General features: G+C 36.3%; 1 protein-coding gene across 2 annotated transcripts; it reads left to right on the forward strand.

Moving 5' to 3' along the window:
- The first annotated feature begins 3,450 nt into the window (after nucleotides 1-3,450).
- Nucleotides 3,451-13,268, forward strand: LOC100802468 (uncharacterized protein At1g21580). Of its 2 annotated transcripts, XM_014766897.3 has the most exons (10): nucleotides 3,457-8,257; nucleotides 8,748-8,925; nucleotides 9,012-9,162; nucleotides 9,288-9,369; nucleotides 9,511-9,585; nucleotides 11,200-11,290; nucleotides 11,452-11,722; nucleotides 11,815-11,857; nucleotides 11,931-12,034; nucleotides 12,607-13,268. In XM_014766897.3, the coding sequence occupies exons 1-10, from the start codon at nucleotides 3,739-3,741 to the stop codon at nucleotides 13,066-13,068; spliced, it is 5,976 nt and encodes a 1,991-aa protein (XP_014622383.1). In that variant the 5' UTR covers nucleotides 3,457-3,738; the 3' UTR covers nucleotides 13,069-13,268. The 2 variants fall into 2 exon arrangements, with proteins under 2 accessions (XP_040864933.1, XP_014622383.1); XM_041008999.1 differs by lacking the exons at nucleotides 11,200-11,290; nucleotides 11,452-11,722; nucleotides 11,815-11,857; nucleotides 11,931-12,034; nucleotides 12,607-13,268 and adding an exon at nucleotides 10,856-11,141 and having other exon boundaries at nucleotides 3,451-8,257.
- Nucleotides 13,269-13,975: the final 707 nt, after the last annotated feature.

Here is a 13,975-nt window from a genome sequence, read left to right on the forward strand (position 1 = left end):
AGAACTCCACAGTTAATCGTGCTTAATTTGGAGCAATTATGAGATTGGTGACCTTCTGGGAAGTTTCCCAAAAAGCGTGTGAGTGACGACAAAACATGTAGAAAAGTCCCATGATGATTTGTGGAGACATTCAATGATCTTGAAAGAAGTCGAGCAGTGCCACAGTTGGTTTGTGGATGTTTCAAAAAGGGCTTACTATGAAGGATTTTGACTGGTGAAGAGTTTTAACCAACGAGGAGTTGAGCGAAGTATCGTAGTGTGTGAACTATTGAGAAATCAACAAATGAGAGATGTTATAGCAACCTCTCAACACAAAGTTCTCATCGAGCAACTTTGCCAACAACAAATTGAGCCACCACTTAATTAACAAATAATTCGCATGAATTATGTTACATTAGTTAGTATTTTCAAAATGATTGAATTATAGCTTAAAATCAAGGAAATTGCCAAAATGTCAAAGAAAGTCAACTTCTACTTGATAGGAAAAGGTTTCAACTTATTTTCATAAATATAATATCTTAATAATTATAAAAACATAGTATCTTACTTATTAATATTTGAATATCCTATTTAAACTCACTAATTTGATTTAGCAAAATACCAAAGTCCATTTTCAAAAGTTATAGAAATCATTCAATTAATTTCTTTAAGGTAGCTTGAAAAACATAGGGTTTTGTTGTTGTATTTTCAAGGTCCAAAAAAGATAATCATTTGAGTGACCAAAACATTTTAGTTTCATACAAGCCATATATCATTTTAAACCTTATTGTGTCTATATTTAAAAACGGTAACTCATTTATCAATTAAAAATCTACAACAATTTAAATAAAATAAAGTACTTATTCTTGAGGAAATATTTTTACCTCATTTAGAGGATTCTTTCTTGTTTCTAAAAAGTCCAACCTAGCGAAAATTCAATGTGTAGATCCTTTGTTATGATTCTAGTACTAAACAAGTCTAAAAACACTTTTCTATCAAGATTTGGTACACAAGTTTCAAATCTTCAAAATCATAGAAAATAGAGTTCTCAATGAATTTTTCTCACTGGTAATCGATTACAGGATTCTAGTAATCGATTACACAAATCAAAATTTAAATAGTTTTATGTCGTTAGTAAAAAATATCTTCACAAACTCTCTAATAATTGATTACTAGTTCAAAAATATCTTTTTGAACTAATTTAGCCTTTGATAAAAGAGTGTATGATACTAAAGATGTTGAGGCCAAACTAAAGCAATCAAATTGAGATTCTTTAAACAATTTTACTAAGTTCTTATCTTAGATTGACTTGATCTTGTTCTTTTGACTTAATTCAATCCATGCTCATCAAGTAACCTTGTTGGCATCATCAAAACCTGTATGATATTCATTCACATTTTGTTGTGTTTTAAGTCTTCTTTCATTCAAACGTGGAATTAGCTCGAAATAGTAACCACAACTCAATATATAACAAAAAAATCACAATGTAAAGACAAAAACACCAACATATTCATGCTATCTTCAAGCACATCATGCTAGTTCACAATCTTTCATCAAATAATCTTTAAAAAAACCATATACCACGAAATAAACACCATACAAAACAACAAAGAAACACCAAAAAGCATGCATAACGCACACAAGGTAGCTTTCCTTACGGGTTTCTTCTTAGCCAACTCAAACTAGCAAGAAGCAAATGGTGGAAATGGCCTCCTTTTGGCTTCTCCTTCACTTAACCTCAACTAACCATGAGGGAATGGGAACATGGAAGTTTAGAACAGACAATAAAGAGTCACTTGAGGTGTTAAAATGAAAATGAAAGAGTATAAATCAAGAGGAGATGAAAACTAGATATAGGGTTTTTAACTTACCATTCTTCCTTTTCTTCTTCTCTCTACACTTTGAGCTTGGAAATGAAATGAAATGGACAGTGTGCGTGCTGATATGATCCAAATGAATATAAGCGGAGAATGAGTGCGTTTTGTGTCAAAAATAGACTTAGGTTTAAAGGCATAAGTGAGGGTAATTTAGGAAATAGCAAAATAGGTAGAAACTTAATGAAGAAGTTGTTGAAAATTTGAATTTTGGCATCTCTCCCAAAGAGATATTTCAGCCAGGACATACCAAAGAAGGGAACACGATTTGATTTAGGCTAAGCTTAAGTACAATGCATAGGAAATAGGTAAAGTAAATGTGTACTTAGCAAGTACATGTAGTTTAGCTAGTTTGGCTACTTTTCAATGAGCTTAGTTGAAATAGAACTACTTGGTTATGTGAAAGACAAAGAGAGAATTTTGTGGGTCCATATCTAGGGAAAATAAAAAGTTGTTTTGTGTATTGGTAGGCAACCCATAGAAAAATCGTCATAAATCTCAGGTATTTCTCTTCCAAATGGAATTATGTGACTTGAAACAAGTCTTAGAATGAATATGAATCCTATCATGTGTCTCTATGGATGATGGAATAGTCTCGATTAAGTGTCAAAGAGTCAATTTTAACTTATACAAGAGTATGGGTTCTCAGACTCAATTAGATACTCTTATTACTTCACTTTGATGTAGATGGTGAGAAAATCACTTTGACACCACTTGAATATAATTATAATAAAATTTAATTTATTATAAGTAAATTCTCAAGCTTCAACTTTATCTGTTAGATATTTCATAGTGTATTTCTATATTGCTAGTAACTAAACAGGTTGAATTTCTACAAAAATCTTTGTAGAAATACACACAAAACACAACCATAAATTCTTAAATTATATTTTAGTATTGAAATTAAATTAAATTATTTTTTAATTATTCAATCACTTATTCACAAATTAATAAAAATATGAGTCCTACAACAAACATTTGTCAGCAAGAAGTAAGTGTGAAAAAGAGGCACCACGAGAAACCTTAATTCCATGAAGGTTTCTACCTTAGTCTTTTTAATCAAAGTTGACAAGTCTTTTGCATAGAGGATAAAAAGAAATGGAGATATATTATCTCCTTGGCACAATCCTCTTTCTAAAATGAAATCACTTGACTAACTTGCTCTTAATTCGTCAAAATTGAATAATTAATTGTACTAACACATAATATTACTTAATTAATCTATTTCTGACTATACACTTGATCTTCTTAATCTTTTATTCTTATCAATATGTTGTCTTTTATCTATATCTCTAAATTGTTTTAATAATGCATTTTAAAACAAATTATATTTGGTTAAAAAGAAAATTTTATTATAATTTAAAATTTATACATTTAAAGAAATAATCTATTATAAATTTTAGTTATATTTACCCTAATTCTAGAAAAAAAATAACTTACCCTAAATAATATATCAATTAAAATACTAACATTATCGGAAAATGTGTCAAAGATTCAAAAATCAAAATAATAGATAATATGTTTTTCATTAGTATATTCAATAAAAAAAGAGAAAATAAATAGTAAAAACCTATGACAAGGCGGTAGCTGAGTTCAAAAGATTCAAAGGTGAACCGTGAACGAGGATGGTCATGGAGTTGACCCTTGCAAGAAAGACAGAAGCAATACGCAATCCCACGCAAGCCCATCCAATAATTGTCCAATAAACAAACCTCATCAAATCCGGATGGATAGATAGATAGATAGGTTAAGGTTTCATCTTTCTTCTTCTCCTTCAATCAATCAACCAACTACCGCACCCTCTTACACAAAAAAAAAAAAAAAACAAACGAACTCAGATTTCTTCATTCCTTCCATCCAATTCCAATCCCCAGATTCATCCAAAATGGATCAACACCACTTCCTCCACCACCACCACTACCATCCCCAAGAACACCGTAATCGATACACCTCCCTCACACCTCAATCCCACCACCACCATAACAATCTCCCTCCGCCGCCCCCAAATCCTCCTCCGCCTCTTTCCTACCACCGCACACCCCAACACTACACCCCTCCTACACCCCAACCCCAACCCCAACAACAGCAATTCCCTTATACACCCCTCCCACATCGCCCTCTCGAAGAAGAACCCCAACCCCAACCCCAACGCCATATCCCCTACGACCTTCTCCCTCGCCGCACCACCACCCTCCCCTGGAACCCTAACCCTAGAATTCCTGATGATTTCGATCGCGATTTCCACCTCCACCGCCCTCTCCCGCCGCCACCCCTGATCGAATCCCACCGCTACGACCCCGACCGGCACCACCACCACCGCGTCGTCGTCGATCCATATGAGCAGAACCCTAGGGAGCCCCTTGCGTGGGGGGGCGGCGGCTACCACGCGCCGGGCCAGGGCGACGTGGACCCCACGCCCTACGTCCGCGTGTACACCATGGAATCCGATGCCGATGCGGCGGGGAGAACAACCTCCAAGAGATGGGTAATGAGTGATAGAGATAGAGGAAGAGAGATGCTCGAGTCTTCTTCTAGTTTAGTGAGTAATAGTGTTAACAATGAGAAATATTATCATGGCTCTGAGAGCAATATGATGGGTAGGTATAGTAGAGGGAATAGTAGAGAGTGTGGTCATACCCATGAATTTGCACGCACTCCTCCGAAGAAACAGGTGCAGAAGAAGAGTGCTCTTCTTAGGATTCAGACGGTTAAACCTAATAATAATCATAGGAACCGCGACAATCGCGAGGTTGAGCCGTTACGGTACCCAGGTTATGGTTCTGAGTGTAGCAATGGTTTTTACAGGGGAAAGGAGCAGTATTTGGGTCATGGGGTGAAGGGGGATGAGAGGGAAGAGAGAGAGGGGAGTCCTGTTGAGATTGATATTTCTTTTGAGTCCAATTCGCTGGTGGCAAAGGCGAAGGCGATTGTGGCGCCACCTTCGAGTTTGGTGTCGGTTCCTGATTTGAATGTGATGCCAATTGCAGATTCGGATTTGGTTTATGGGGGGAGGAGTAAAAGGGTTTCGGGCACTGATGGTGATTATTCTGGTTTGCAATTGCAGCAACCGGTTAGAATGTCTTCGGTTGTTGTTGTGGATTTAAATAGGTCGCCTTGCAAAGGGAATGATAGCTTGGGCTCGAGGAAGGAGGTTATGGGGTCGAAGAAGAAGAATGTTGATGATGGTTCTTCCCGGTCTAGTGCCAGGGAGGCCGATGGTTCCCGTGGGAAAAAGGAGGTGCCAAATTCTGTTAAGGTTGGCAATGTTGGTTCTGGTAAATTGACCTTGAAGGTTGTCAAGAAGAAGAAAATTGTTAAGAGAGTGGTGAAGAAAGGTACTGCAAGTTCTAAGTCATCTGTGTCGAATTCACTACCAGCTAAAACACTTCCTGGAACTGTGAAAGCAGAGAGTGTTGCATGTATTTCATTGACTGCCTCTGGTCCTGAGAAAATTGAAGCTAATTTGGATGAGAAAAGCAACACTGTTGATGAGGTGGCTAAGCCTGACTGTTTGCACCCTTTACCAAAGGAAGGGAATGTATTGAAAGAAGAAGCAGAGGTAGGCTTATTGCAGCCGAGTTTGGGGCCACATTCCGGGTCACAAGAGTGTAAGAGTGACAAAGATTCTGATATTGGGAAAGTATCCAGGTTTGAAAAAGATGGAAACATTTCAAATTCTCTATCTTGTGCTTCTAGTAGTGAAGATAAAAAGAGTGATTCTGATTGTTTAGATGCAAATGATTCTGTCCATGATAATGCAAATACATCTGACTGTTTAGATGCAAATAATTCTGTGCCAAATACTGTCAAGGTTACTAAATCATTAAGTGGAAGTAATATTTCAGTAGTCACTAACATGGATTATGGTAATAAGCAATTATGTCAGAATGAAGTGTCTCTATCACCTGGGAAATATTCAAATGCAGGATCCCCACAGAATAGGAATCTTGTAGATGCAGGGGATGAACTTTTGAAAAGCAGTGTTATTTCATGTTCAGGAAAAACTAGGATTCAGGATGGTCTGGATTGCCTCCAACATGCCAGTGCACTAAAGCACAGTTCTGATAATGGATCATCTAATTTAGAAGATAGTACTAGTGTTGACTTTTCTGGTATTATGCATGATGCTGGAAAGCAGGTGTCCCCTGGTCATGTCATCATATCCCCTGAGAATTGTGAGACAGAAAAAGCATTCCCCAATTATAATGTTTCAGCTGGATCTGGTGAAGGGGACACAAATATGATAAAAAAGAGAAAAGATAGAACACACTTAAAATATTTGAGTTCAGAGATGGAGTGCTTATCTCCAGACTATGTAAATTCAGATAGGCTTGCAAATAATGTGGATGGAGGCTCAAGTCTGTTGTTGAAAGATCCATCTCCTTCAGAAGTTTTAGCGCAACCTGTTCAAAGCTTAGATTTTAACTCACTATCCGGCCTGGATGGGGTTACTGCTTTACATGTTGTAAATAATGACAATGATAATGCAAATGAGGTTTCACCAGCTTCTAAAAGGAAAAAAGTCACAGCTAACCCATATTTCACAAAATGTCAATCGGAATTCTGTGCTGTGATTGTGCCTTCCCCCACATCTGAAGCTCCTGTGAGTTTCAGTGATAACCAAGAACATCAGAAAGAAGTTGTTTTTGCAAGCATGGGTATGAGTATTCTGTCTACTGCTCAGTCAATACTTTATTCAGAGAATATTACTAAAATGTCTGAAAATATTTTGGCTGGAGGATCTTTTGAGTCTATTGATGCAGATAAGGAAACTATGAGTTCTGAGCATTTGGAATTGCAGCACTCAGATATAGTCTCTTTTTCACCAAGTGAGGACGTGGCATTTCCAAATGTTCAGTTGTCATCATTGGAAGGTGAGTGCAAAGAAAACATTACTCCAATTGTGCCTACAAGTAATATTCAAACAGATGTTTTGGCTGTGGGAATTATAGCGGGGCAAAAGACTGATTTACAGGCTGTTGAAGAAAATTACCAGTATAGAGAGCATGTGCAAAGGTCACCAAGAGCTGATATGGAACCTAATGATCACAATATGAAGAATGATTTGCTTGCTCGGCAGAACCTTATGTCTTGTCCAGCCAGTAGTGATGAAGTCACTACAAGTAATTTGAATAACGAAGTGATTGAGGATGTACCTGATGCATTATCAGATATGTTTTCTCAAGGGATGGCATCTGAAGTACCGGATCAAAGGGTTTTAGAATTTACAGCAATCAACGATGAAAATATTTGTGGGGTTGAAGAAAATCCAGATAACAACATATCTATTGTTGGACATGGTTCTGACTTAAATACTTCATCAATACAGCAGACTAGAAAAAATATGAAGTCAGGTCATGCAATCGAACATAGTAACCTGATCACAAAGAAGACAATGTCAGAACCATCCCAAGTTTCTTCCAGAGTTACAACTCAGGCTTTAAATTCATATCGTTTTGGGTTGAGTGGGACCAAAAACCAGTCAGGTAGTGTCATTCCCAAAACTTTTCCAGGTCATTCTTTCACCTTTTCAAAGGCATCTGCCTCTTCACCTCATGTATCAAAGCCTCGAACTTGGCTTCGTACAGGTAATATTCCTCCCACTTCTGTACTTAGAATCAAGCCTTCAGTAGAAACAGTTCCTCCCAAAAGGCCAATTCTAGAAACAAAAGGGAACTTTCAAAATACCTCTTATGTTCGTAAAGGTAACAGTCTTGTAAGGAAACCTACTCCAGTTTCCACTCTACCTCAAATCTCCTCTGTTAATCAGACATCTTCTTTGGGCATAGATGAAATACCAAAAAGCATTAAATCTGGAAGGAGGGCTGATGGGACAGATAAACCAATGTACTTGAAAACAGGAGCAATAAATGCTCCACAGCAGAGAACACCTCCACTACCAATTGACACCAAATTAGAGGAAAATAGATCTTCCTCATTGGTAGAACCTCCTTCTGGTGGTTGCTGTGAAAATGCATCAGATGTTAGGAAATTTATAGAAACTGATAATATTGCACCAAATTCTTCTGAAGATGCACTGAAGCATTGTGAAACTCCAGAAAATCAATCTGGTCCATCTGATAATGGGGAGAGCCAAGGTGAAGCAAACGATGGAAATGTTTTTCCTTTGAATACAAAGAGAATAGTATATATAAAGCCCAAAACAAATCAATTGGTTGCAACATCAAATTCTTATGATGTTTCTGTCTCTACTGATGACAATCTCCAAACTGCCTTCTCTGATGGCTACTACAAGAGAAGAAAAAATCAATTGGTTAGGACTACAATCGAAAGCCATATCAACCAGACAGTTGCAATGCCCAATAACACGGCAAATTCTGATGGACAAGGAACTAGTAATGCTCTTTGCAACAGGAGGTTTAGTAAGAAGCGGACACATAAGGGTATGCATGAACAACTTATTATGTTGCCTAATTTGTCTATCTTTCTTGGTTACCTGTGCATATGAATTTAATGCTGAGTCGCGTCAGGATTAGACAGGATGCAGCTTAAAAAGGCTGTGCTGTTTTTTTATTTGAGGTTCAAGTAGATATATTCAGTTGAATTATTTGTTAAGAACTGCACTAAATTGTCTTTTGTTAATCTTGTACGCTTGTTTAGAAATTGCATATTCTTTCAAATATAAGCTTTATGAATTTTTATTAGTGACTTTTGAGCCTTTCTTATATGGCTTCGTTTTTTGTTACCCTTTTGTTTTTCTTTTTAAATAATTGATCATGACTGTTTTGAGCTGGTGGTGAAGTGATTTTACTAATGTTTCATATTATTCTCAACCGATGTGTTTTAACTCACCATTGGCAGAGGAATCCAGAACCACCAGTGCTGTTTCAATTTATATGTTCTGTTTCACACAATTAGTGGTTTCATTTGCAGTTGGTAGGAGTTCATTTAAACGTTCAAGAGCCTCATTAGTGTGGACACTCTGTAGCAAAAATTCTTCTGAAAATGACAGGGACTCACGACATTATCAAAGGGCTTTACCTCTATTGTTTCCATGGAAAAGAGCAGCATTTGCTTCAAGCTTGAATAACAGTTCCTTATCTGCAATCAGGTACTTGAGTATGTGTACTTTTTTGCCTTGATTTGGTTATGTGCCTCAACAGTATTCAATTGCAATAGTCTATGTTTGTCTTTCAGCAAAAAATTGCTTCAGTTGAGAAAGAGGGATACAGTTTACACTAGGTCAATCCACGGGTTTTCACTTCGGAAATCCAGAGTTTTAGGTGTTGGGGGGTGTAGTTTAAAATGGTCCAAATCCATTGAGAAGAACTCAAAGCTAGCTAATGAGGTTAGTTTGGTGTTTTATAGTAGTGTGCTTTTCCATGAAGTTTCCTTTTAAGTTAGGCATAATTTATATTAAGTAATAAAATAGATCTTAGCTATGATTCATACAATTTTTTGTGATCATTGTAGGAAGCCACACTTGCTGTTGCTGCAGTAGAGAGGAAGAAGAGAGAGCAGAAAAATGCAGTTTGCATCAGTTCTCTGTCAAAGAGTAGGAAGCATTCTTTTCACGAGTGTTCGTCGCATCATAATGCCGACAACTCTCTGTTTTTGTGCTATTAATACTTATGCTTCATGTATTAATTATCTTCGTTTGTTACTCTGACTTTGAAAGTAGCGGTTGATTGTGCAGGAGAGCGTATATTTCGCATTGGTTCAGTTCGCTACAGAATGGATCCTTCCAGGAGAACACTTCAGAGGATTTCAGGTGGTCAATTTTTTTTTATAAACCATTTTACTTGGATTTTGCCTTACCTTGCAGTTTTTCTACATTTCTTCGCATATTACAATTATTTAAATGAATACATGCTATTGGGACATTGTACATTTGATGTTTTTAAGATATTTACCATGGGGAATGTATATTAGAGAATTGTTTGGATTGGATAACAAATTTGTATTTTCCCTGTATTGATAACATGTATCAACTATCAACTTCATGACTGTTAAATCTTCAAATGATTAACACTATCCTTTGGTATCTGATCTCCAATGATTGGAGGACAAGTTTGAGGTATGACATGATATTGGGACATTGAACACATTTTCTGTAATTTTGGTTTTTGGTTCATGTGATTCTGGTTTTCAATCTTGGTTTCTATAATTGAATAGAGTCTAGAGGTTACAATTGTTGGACTATTTTAATGTATGATGGTTTCGGAACTTTTAGAAATCCTCCATAGTACAAGCCAAAAGGCATGTCAGCTAATCAATGCCTGTCAGTTTCCTTTCATGTCCAACAAGAGGCAGAAGCAATATTTTCCACTCCTTTCTATTCTCAAGCACCAAATTATAGCATGCATTACACACCTCCAAAAGTCTTTTCCCTATTTACTATTGTTGGTGCCAAACCCCACCTGGTCAGATGGACCATGAAAATTAGGTACTGGTCATGTAACCAGTCCAATTGACCCTAAAACCTGGAAGAAACCTAAATCTGATCTTGAACCAGTTAAGCTGTGTGAAACTTGTCACGGTTGAGACAGTTGAACTTCTCCATTTTTCTCTACATTAAAACCATTTTTTTAGTAGTGATTATTTGTTCCCAATTTATGACCAAACATGGCATTCCCCCTCTTAATTTGTCCAGTTTGTGACAGTTAGGAACTTGTAATGCTTCAAGAGTTTAGCTATTATCATATATAACAATAAGGTTTTGCATCTTCCCCTTTCACTTGTTCAATGTAGGCCTAATGCATGTTAGAAATACTAGATTAGCGTACTTGTTAACGTGATAGATCAAATTTAGTGAAAGGATGGTTTTATTATCTATGTTTAACATATCTATATGATTTGGTCTTGATATGTGTAAGGTTGAACCTTAAAACTTGTTTTACTGATTCATTGTTGGTTCAGTTCTGAAAATATTGCTGCTGTTTACTCCTCAAAAGTTTTGTGAGTTTTTTATGAGTATGTGTTCACAGATTATGTAAAGGGTGACCAAATATGATTTTTTTTAGTATATTTAATGTGTACAGATTATGATGGTTAAGATGCAGGAAGAAATGCAAATGTATCATTATTGGCACCTTCACAATTTTTCCTTATGGATGGTTTTGTGTGCAATACTCCACAGTACTTAGCCTGTTTTACTTGTGCAAAGGCTCACCAGTAATTAATGAAGCTCCTTGTCTATTTGGACAAGGATGGGGTGTGACATCAGACTGAAATCATTGAGCTCCTTTTGTGGCCATGCTGGGAATATATCAGAATTGTGTTCTTTTTTTCCTTTTTCTATAATATTGTTTGGATGATTTTGCTGTCTTTCTCCCTGAAAGTTAAAAAAGGTTCTATCACTATTTACAATGTTTCTCTTTTGTAGACGATGAATCCCTGTCCTCTGCATCTACCTGTTCAGGTTTGGCTTCCAAAAGAGCTTACATTCCAAGGAGATTAGTGATTGGAAATGATGAGTATGTGCATTGTATCTTCCATATCTTCTATGTGTATCAAATTTCATCATTGTTGGTTATCTTGTTTAAGGGCCATTTAAATGCAACTTAGTGATAAGTAGGAAAATCTTATATAATATTAAGTCTTGCTGTTTTATTTGAATGATTGTCCTCAACTGCAGATATGTCCGAATTGGCAATGGTAACCAGCTTATCAGAGACCCAAAGAAACGAACTCGAAAATTGGCAAATGAAAAAGTTAGATGGAGCTTGCACACTGCCAGACAGCGATTGGCACGAAAGCAGAAGTATTGTCAGTTTTTTACTAGATTTGGGAAATGTAACAAGGATGGAGGGAAGTGTCCTTATATTCATGATCCCTCAAAAATCGCTGTCTGTACTAAGTTCCTGAATGGTTTATGTTCTACTCCCAACTGCAAATTGACACATAAGGTTTTTTATATATGGGGTCCAACAAATTGAATATGGTCTAATGCATTTACTGATCTGTCTAAAGTCTGAGTTTCATTGATTTTTTTATGCAGGTTATTCCAGAGAGAATGCCAGATTGTTCTTACTTCTTGCAAGGTGCGTCTTATAGACAGCAGTCTTTCATCAAGTGAATAATATGAAAATGTGATTCTAACATGTTTCATGGCAGGCTTATGCTCAAATAGAAATTGTCCATATAGACATGTCAATGTGAACCCCAAGGCATCTATTTGTGAAGGATTTCTCAAGGGTTATTGTGCTGATGGGAATGAGGTATTAACCAATCTTGTTTAATTTACTATCAAGTTACTGGATAGTTTGAATACTTAAACTTTTTCCCTTTTTTTACCATAATTTAAGTAAATCAATTTGTGTGCATGAGTGTTCATCACATTTTCATAATCCAAGAAAGGGGTGTACAATCAGATGTTTCATCGTACTTGTGGTGATTGAAAATTCTGATGTACCGTAATATTTCACTGTATCTTTTATTTGTCAAATTATAATCCCATGTCTGTTATTTTCACTAAAAGTTTCTTCCTCTTTGGAAAACATTTTGCTTTGTTTATAACTCCTCATCTACTTGCTTTCGTTGTCTGTTTCCTTGTGATCTAACCCTAAAAAAGACTTGACATACCCCAGTGCTCAAAGGCTCCTCACTGAAATTTAGAAGGGGAGTGTAATTGTATGCAGCCTTATCCTTGCATAAGCAAGTAGGCTGTTTTTCAGATTTGAACCCATGACCAACCGGTCACCAAGGAACAACTTTACTGCTGTGCCAGGGCTCTCCCCCACATTCTTCCTTATGATCTAACCCTAATGCTTGCCAACTTATGTTGTTTCAGTGTCGGAAGAAGCACAGCTATGTCTGTCCTACTTTTGAAGAAACAGGAACCTGTACTCAAGGAACCAAATGTAAACTTCATCACCCCAAAAAACAAAGCAAGGGAAAGAAAAGGAAGAGAACTGCATATCAAAACAACAGTAGAGGGCGTTATTTTGGTTCTATTCCTGCTAATGTTTCTGAATCTGGGATGATGTTGGCTCCAAAGCGACATAGACAGAGTGGTGAACTTGAAGAGGAACTTTCTGACTACATCAGCCTAGATGATGTGAATGAAGAAGTTTTAGACACGGTCGATCAATCATTTGAGCCAGCAACTTTCTGTGACAATGACTCCTTGGATTTACAGTTGGACGATTTTGATGAACTTATTAAACCAGTTCTTCTGTTGAAAACAAAGTTCACAATGCAATCACCTCAGTTTAGTAGCCTCCAAGCTTTTAGGCAAGTGGCGGAGAGTTAGGTGTTTGTAAATGAGGTAATTTAGGTAGTGCGAAACCCTTCCCCCCACCCCCAATCCTTTTTTTTTACTCGTTTATTTTGAATGCATAGCTTAAATGTAAACAGGTCATCCTCCCCCTCCCCTTCATTTTTTTTTTTTTTTTGTGGATTTACAATTGTACATTGACATCTGGAATAATAATTAAGAAAAAAGTTTCTTCTCGCACTAGCGCAATAGTACTTTTTTGTCTCTTGACATAATTGGCATATTTAGAGTTAACTTTGTGCTGTTTTACTTGACTGTCATAATAGTTGAGGGAAGTGAAAGCTAGCCATACTTTTTTACGTGGAAGTGTTCAAAAGTTTGATAGTAAAGTCAATTTGAAGTCATGTTGTTTTGTTATTCCTCAAGTATTTTTGAGAGTAAAATTGTCTAAAAATTAACTTTCGGAGAAACAATGTGCTTTTGCAAACTTTAAGGCTTTTCTTTTTTAGAAAGGTCAATATTAGTTATTAATTTGTAATTTGTTAGTGGGAAAAATTCAAACTCAACCTCTTTTTTTCTTCAACCAACTAGCTTCTACTCAAATTAGGAGACTTGAGTAAAAAGACATTTAAAAGTAGAAATATTGTAACAAACTTGAAAAAATAATCAATTCCAGAAGTTCAATTAAGTTGAGAGAATTTTGAGAGAAAATGACTTCAAAATTCAAATTCTAGCACTTATTTATACACGAACTTCATCAAGAGATTACCTAGAATCCAATTAACAAATGATACTAGATATGAAATTATGCAACTTATAGATTCTCAATGATTTCAATATTCCATAAAACTACCTTGCTAACAAGTTAATCCAACCTTTTGTACTTTCAATAGTTTTGACAGCAATTCTAAATTATAATTCTAACTAAATCAGATTGACGACA

This window comes from Glycine max, chromosome 14, assembly GCF_000004515.6.
Source record: "Glycine max cultivar Williams 82 chromosome 14, Glycine_max_v4.0, whole genome shotgun sequence".
Classification (NCBI taxonomy): domain Eukaryota; kingdom Viridiplantae; phylum Streptophyta; class Magnoliopsida; order Fabales; family Fabaceae; genus Glycine; species Glycine max.